The sequence below is a fragment of the Larimichthys crocea genome, chromosome XXI, assembly GCF_000972845.2.
Source record: "Larimichthys crocea isolate SSNF chromosome XXI, L_crocea_2.0, whole genome shotgun sequence".
NCBI lineage: Eukaryota > Metazoa > Chordata > Actinopteri > Sciaenidae > Larimichthys > Larimichthys crocea.
The window spans coordinates 9,696,338-9,703,648 of NC_040031.1; the positions used below are offsets into that span (position 1 = coordinate 9,696,338).

The 7,311-nt window shown below is 39.6% G+C and overlaps 1 protein-coding gene across 4 annotated transcripts in view; it reads right to left on the reverse strand.

Annotated features, from left to right (window-relative positions):
- The window catches only part of hydin (HYDIN axonemal central pair apparatus protein), a 56,026-nt gene extending 49,781 nt beyond the window's left edge, over positions 1 to 6,245 (reverse strand). For 2 of the 4 annotated variants that reach the window (XM_027273044.1, XM_019276140.2), the window contains exons 1-7: positions 6,105 to 6,237; positions 5,708 to 5,782; positions 3,333 to 3,458; positions 2,126 to 2,245; positions 1,704 to 1,838; positions 903 to 1,102; positions 569 to 693 (exon numbers count right to left, since the gene is read on the reverse strand). In XM_027273044.1, coding sequence (XP_027128845.1) covers positions 569 to 693; positions 903 to 1,102; positions 1,704 to 1,838; positions 2,126 to 2,245; positions 3,333 to 3,458; positions 5,708 to 5,782; positions 6,105 to 6,107 — 784 coding nt within the window. In that variant the 5' untranslated portion in view covers positions 6,108 to 6,237. Of the gene's footprint in view, positions 1 to 568; positions 694 to 902; positions 1,103 to 1,703; positions 1,839 to 2,125; positions 2,246 to 3,332; positions 3,459 to 5,132; positions 5,184 to 5,707; positions 5,783 to 6,104 lie in introns of those variants that run through there. The other 2 variants (XM_027273045.1, XM_027273046.1) reach the window with 2 other exon arrangements.
- Between the last annotated feature and the right edge of the window lie 1,066 nt (positions 6,246 to 7,311).

Here is a 7,311-nt window from a genome sequence, read left to right on the forward strand (position 1 = left end):
AACTATATTTACAGCCAGCCATGATCATGATTATGTGTGTGTGTGTGTGTGTGTGTGTGTGTGTGTCTGTGAGTGTGTGTGTGTAGCAAACACATAGTAAACACATTCATCCTTTTCTACATCATTTAAAACTGCTGATTATGGAAACTCCTTTTTTCATTGTAAGTCTCTGCTCCCATCCCTCCTTGTCTGTTGGCATGTTTCGTTTGAATGTTACCATTAAATAAAGTTATGTTGTTCATCATATAGACTTTGATGAAGTCAAATGAAATATATCTGTGTGACACAAGAGCAGCAAAAGACAGAGGGAAGACAGAAGTTGCTGAAATATGCTTAGATGAAAAAAATAATGCAGCTGATGAGAAAGATTGCAACAAGGTCATTCTTATTATTAAAAAATCTGAATATGCTGATTGGGACAGCTATGAATATTTCACTACAACTACGCTAGCTTTATCACAAGCTATGATCATAACTTTCTTTTAACACTCCTTATTTTTTATTTGTGTCACTAGCTTGCTTGCAGCTTTGTAGTTTGTTTGCTTTCAGAGGCCTGAAACTTTCTTACCAGTGTGGTAGTGCAGAAGCAGGTCCTGGCTGTGGTCTCCTACAGTCATGGGGTTGAAATCCACAGTCACCTGCATGCTCTCGCCCACATCAAGAGTCCCAGAGGAGGGCGTCACTGAGAAGGGACTGGAATAAAACAGAACACAACAGCTACTGTTTTAGAAACTGGCAGAACAAACCCAAATGTACAATAACTCTAACATTATACACTGACAAATGTACGTTTATTTATTGGGTATTTCACAATGGCATTTAAGACTGTATCATATATCAAATATCATAGGTTAAATCACTTAAACACTGTAGACTTAAGCCTACCCTGTACTGACTCTCACCTCTGTGTGTGTAGTGTGAACTTGGCCGTGCTGTTTCCAATGTTGCGGACCAGCTGAGTCTTCTCTGTGGAGGCCTTCACAGGGCAGACGGGTAAATGGAACTCATCACGAAAGTCAAGAATGGCACGTGGCCCGATGGCACGGATTGGGACTTCAAACCGCTCTCTCTCTGTCACGAAAACCAGTCTGTGGTGGTAGTCCTGGATGGATAAAATGAGAGAAATGTGTCATGCTTCATATACATGTTTGTATCAGACTAGGAGTGTATTGCTGTACGAAAAACACAACGTCATGCTAGACACGGAGGAAACAGGAGGGGATCAATCACTTCAACAGTTGTTGAAATATTTAGGAATATTGTGACAGGCTGACAACTAAAAAACTAAAACTAACAAGACTAAAAACAAGTGTGGTGACCACCACAATCATGACACACATGAGGCATTATGTTACCTTTAATATAATGTTGCGACATTTCGTGTTGACCTTTTCTTCTCAGGTTTCACTTTGACCGCAGCATCGGTAAAAGAAACAACAAAAGGATGTGCTGGTGCAACCTAACACCTGACCCTTGACCCTTAACCTTCTGACTCTGACAAAATCTGAATGCATAGTAAGTGCATCCATTTTAATGTATAACCTGCCATTGATTTCATATTTAATCTATTTAATCTATGCGTTTTTGCCCTGTTAGTGTGCTCAGGAGAAGTGCTATCACATTCGTACCCACATCCTATGTGCATCGTCAACGTTACCTTGAATTTAAGCTGATGTATGATTATGGTATGGAGCAGCCAGTACCTTGTTGTCCAGTGGCGTGAAGGAGACAGTAAAAGTAGCCGACAATCCTGGTGAAATCTTGCCGCCTGGTTCGTGTGGACCGTCCACATGAAAATACTCTGAGTGCTGCTGCTCCAGCTTCACCGGTCGGGAAATCTTGATAAATAAATAAAATCACAAAAACTTTATAAGATGGCACACAGCAACAGACACAGAGCCAGGTACACGAACAAGTTATGATTTATTCATGATTATTATTTGATGGTATCTTATACAACTGAGTGATAAATCTCTCCAATCCCCCCTGAATCTTTCTAATCATTCTGCTCTCTTCACACACAACCCAAACACACGCTGTAAAGCTGTCTGAACATTGGACTGTTTTGGTTGTTCCATTTTACAGATGTTTTTGACTGTAAGAACCATGTTGTTAGTTCACACACCTTGTCATTGTTGAGGAGAAGCAGACACAGCTTGTAGGTCTGTGCAGGAGTGAAGTTCTGGAAGACCAGCTCAGATGGGTAGGGCTGGAAAAGAGGCTGACCCATATCCACCAGGCACAACTGACACAAACACACACACACACACAAGCAGTATAAAATAATGTCAGCCAAAGCATGTTCTTCCTAAAAAAACATTACATATACAGTACTCTTTACCATCCCTGTCATTGTCAGTTTGCACAAAATGGTTGGGAAGCGTACAATATTGCATTACTCCTATAAACTCTGCTGGGTCTCTGTTCTAATTAACTAACCTAACAAAACTTTTTTTTCATTTCTTAGAAGAAAGTTTGAGATTTGGAGAAATAAGCCTTATTTGTTCTGTTGCCAAGAATCAGATGGAGCGATCGATACAACTCTCTTATCTTTCCGTTAAATACGAAGCTACAGCCAGTAGCTGGTTAGCTTTGCTTAGCATGACGACTGGATGACAGGTGGAAACAAACAACCTCCCCTGCTGGCAAAATGAAGGCGTAGGAAGGCCAACTTCACAGCAGAGATAAACATGTTTACAGCCTGGTACAAAAAACAAGTTTGATCTTTATATATTTAATTTTCCCATTCATGAAAACTGTGAGTATTTTTTATATAATTCACAAATTCAAACGAATAAGCAACTATTCCTCTAAACCTGTATGTATATAATAATGAGAAGAAAATTCCCTATTAAACTCAACTTGAGGGATTTTCATTTAACCTCTATCATCGTCAGTCATGAAGTGGAAGATAATACTGTACTCTGTAAATGCTGTGGCTTTCAGATCAGTGGCCCACAGCGATGGTTACTCATATTCACATTTGCATTTTTGACAAGCCAACAAAAAAGGGCCCACTAATTATGATGAGCCTGCATTTATTCATTTCATGGGCATTTTGTGAACTTTTGATCATTTTCCAAGCCTCTTGGTAAATTCTGACTCTGACCTTAGCAGAGTGCACAGACTCTGTATGCAGCGGATAAATTATGACAATAACGACAAGTTTGAGTGTGGCTTTTTTCACTTCGTCATCTGTCTTTCCAATGAGTCTACCATGTTCAGTCTTTTTATTCATTTATATATAAGGTCAGCCCCTAGGAGCTCACTGACCGGTGTTACTAAGTAAGATAGCTAGAGTGTGTTATTAAGCAACATTAGCTTGCATTTACTTTGTGTTGCTTAGAGCTGCGTATGTCAAACAGCTCCAGGACCCGGGGCAGATGGACCTCGGTGGTGTTGGCCAGGCGCTCCTCTGTAGACTGTAACATCTCCAGGGTGTAGACAGATGGAGTCACCTGCAAACACACAGCAGCACATGCTTTTCCAGTTAAAGCATTGATGGCCTGTTTCCCATCTCTTAATTCAGCTCGACGTCACATCAAGGAGGATTGTTACCACTAATGGAAATGATAATGAGCACAAGAGCTGCAGATTGTTTGCTTGAAGCTGTCAGGGATGACACATGTGCACCGAACATCTCATGTGCTCAAAGAGTGACAATGTCACACGCCTCACTGAGGTTTACCTGCAGTATTTTGGTGGTTAATATCACCTCCACACAATCCTCTGGCACATCTTTATCAGCAAAGATACATCGAACTGCACTTAGTCTGTTTCAAGGTTAGGTCATAAAAAGATTTTATCTTAAAATCTAAATGAATAATGTAACAGAAGGGGTTATTGTATATGCAATATTCAATAGTCAGATTCATGATACACTCTGTTCTATTATTTAGAGATAACAAAGTTGCACGAGTAAACACACTTCATTCTTTAAAAAGTCATGAAATAATGGACATAGAGAAATACAGTGGGCACCATAATTCAGATAATTAATACTCATTATTACAGAGTTTTTAAACTACTGGTCTAAATCAGTTACTGTTTAATTGTAAAGAGAATTTGCCTCACTACCCTTGGAACATTTGTTTTTCTTCATAAGAACATATGCACTGCCAATTTCAAATGCCAACAGCATAAATGAAAATAACCAGCAAGAACTTAGAGGTGACGGACAGAACAAGCTATTTTTATTTGGTCTCAACTCTTATCCTGTGGCCTGTAAAGAGCATTTGAAATCAGCCCTGTTCATTTATCAACAAATCATGAAGTGGGATTATTTGAAACAACCATGAACTTGTATGCCACAGGTACCAATTAAGCCCATGCCAGACTTTTGACATGTTCTGACAAATTAAACAATAAAAACATAAAAGAGAGATCAGACTTCTATTCTAATGTAATTTTCTCCCCTAAATTGGGGCAGAATATATTAAAAGACCACTGTGCAGGATTTAGTGGCATTTGGCAGTGGAGTCTCTCACCTTCACCTTTGGTGCTAAAATTAAAGACGTCCCATTGTCTCGGGGACAATAAAGATAGCACCTCGGACACAAAAATATGCTGTCTGCGACAGTTCTGGGTCAGAAGAGAAGATTTATCACTACAGGTGAAATGATTGCATTTATGTATCATGGAATATAGGTCTACATCATTTTAACAAGTTGTGGTATACAGTTAAAATGTCAAGCACTGCTCTCTTTCCAGACAAGAAGGAGAATCTACGGTGGCTGCAATACCTCCTTACCTCTCTTTCTCTTTCTCAAAACTGTGCACCACATCCCACCCCCAATCATTACATTGTTTTGCACTGATATGTATTTATTTATTCATTACCATGACAGGCATTTTACTAGTATGACATTTTTCTATTTTTATGACTACCTGGTGTTTTTGAAAGACAGTTGAGTGAATGCATGTATGTATGCAGGGCATGCGCAATGACTGACAGGCTGGATGTGTTGTTTTTGTGCAATGTGTGTATGTGCTATGCGTTTTTGCTGTTGCTGATATGTTGGTTTTGTGTAACGTGTTACATGTATATGCTGCTGGACACCTTAATTTCCTTCGGGATCAATAAAGTATCTCTATATCTATCTATCTCTATGTATCAATAGGCGTGCAAACACCTGAGAGGTCCTATCTGCAGACGCACGGCTGTCCAACATGACCGACTTCATCTCCAGCTCCTTCTAAAGTGACGAAAACAAAACTTTTACAGGTCAAACAGAGTCAGGGTGCTGCTGTTGTCCATGTTGGCTCACTGGAAAGAGGCTCTGCTGCACTAAATGGAACACATCCTTCATTAATATCATTGGTAACACCTGCCTTGACCCTGCTATTCAAAATGCCTGCTGTGAAAAAAAAAAGGGTCATCATTTATACCCGAGAAAAATCAGCGCAAACATATTCCTGCTCTTCACACCTACAGAGGCGGATAAGACTTAACATTTGCTGAGCTGTGGTCATTTCAACAAAAACACTGCAGTCACATATTGATTTTTGTCTCCCCCCCCTTTATAAGAGGCCAAGATAATTACTGGGACGATATGTCATTGGAAGCAGCTTTTTTTCTTTGTAAAGGAACGGGACCGTGTCCAAAAATATGTACAGCATATCACAGGAAAATGTGCCCCCCCTCTGTAAATTCATGAGCAATGAAATAATTAATCTCAGCTGTTACATGACATGATAATAACCTCACCCTTCTTGGCTTGTCCTCCAGAACAACTTTACAATTCTTCTTGGCTGTCATTTTGGACGTGTCATGAAGACAAACCTGCAAAAAAAAAAGAATAATAGGAATATTTATTTATTTTTACTAACTTTGAACGTTAGGAAACTAACGTAAGTAACGTTAACGGCCGTGGCTGTTAGCTCCCAAACGTTAGGAAAGTTATATCGTGCAAATATAGTTGAACTACCTTAAAACAAACCAATTATAACGTAATGACATCACCTAGAATTAGAATTACACCTAGGCATCATCATTATCAGCGCCCCCTCGCTATGAAATTCTCTATTATATATTATAAAAACGTCTCTTCCGTGACTTAACATGAAAGTAAGCTCAACTACACACGTTGTTTTTGTACACTGACCATATAAAAGTGAGTATTACCGCTCTGCAGGAGAATAAACGGAGGACAGATGCTCAAACTAACACTGGTGTTGTGGTGTGTTGCCGTGGCAACGCACTCCCAACGAGCTCCAAGTTAACTGTCTTCTGATTGGCTCGCGGCTCCTGCCTTAAAAACGAGGTGGTGGGGTAGGGGGGTACGGAAGCCTTAAAGGGCCATACATAGGAGCTATTTGTGAAGTTAGGCTGTGTCCGAAATCACTCCCTAACCACTATGTAGTGCACTATATAGTGACCACGCCATTTTGTAGTGGTGTCCGAATGTTTAGTGTCCACTATATAGTGCACTGCATGTATCCCACAATTCACCGCGAAATGTAGTGAACATCCGATGGTCACTAACCGAAGCAAGATATCCCATCATGCATTGCCAGAAGTTCTCTGGGCGCGGAAAGGAAATAAATTGAAATAAAAAAGTAAATAAAAAGTAAATAATTGAATTATTGATAAAACACAAACAGCCAGACTGACAGTAGATGGCATTTCTATAGCGCTACATGAGTTTTCTAAAATAACGGTGTATGTTTTTTTCGGCGGATGGATGAGAGGATGAGGTTGATGCTTAAATAGAAAACAAAATACGAAAATAAAACATACAGGACAGTAATCAAAAGACTCTAATAAAAATGCAGTAGTAAATGGACAAGAATTATGTGAGACGACATTAATGTGGTACGTTTTAATTGTGCGACAGCAATGACGTAATTACCGACGCCAAGAGAAGTGTCCGAAAGTGTCCGAACATTTTTTCTGTTAAGCTCACTATATAGTCCACTACATTTATTTCCCTATGTAGGGAGTAGGGAGTAGGGAATGAGTGAATGATTTCGGACACAGCCTTAGTCTTTGTTGTGTTTAGTTGTAGGTTTGATTGGCTAATACAGTTTGTTTGCTTTGTTTGGATTCGATTTTTTGCTAATATTCTTTGTTATGTGTTTATTTATTGTTTGTTTGGGATATTTGGATTTGCAGGGTTTGTATTTTGGTTTATGTTTTGGTGGGTGGGCACTTGAGGTTGTTTTAGGCATAGACATATATACATAGACGCCGCATTGAGCGCTGAATCGTACGTAAACGGCGCCGCCATATTGGTTCGGGCAGATCTGCCCGTAAACTAATACAAGGAAATGGACTGAACTTCATAAAGCGCCTTTCTACAAAGTTCTTCA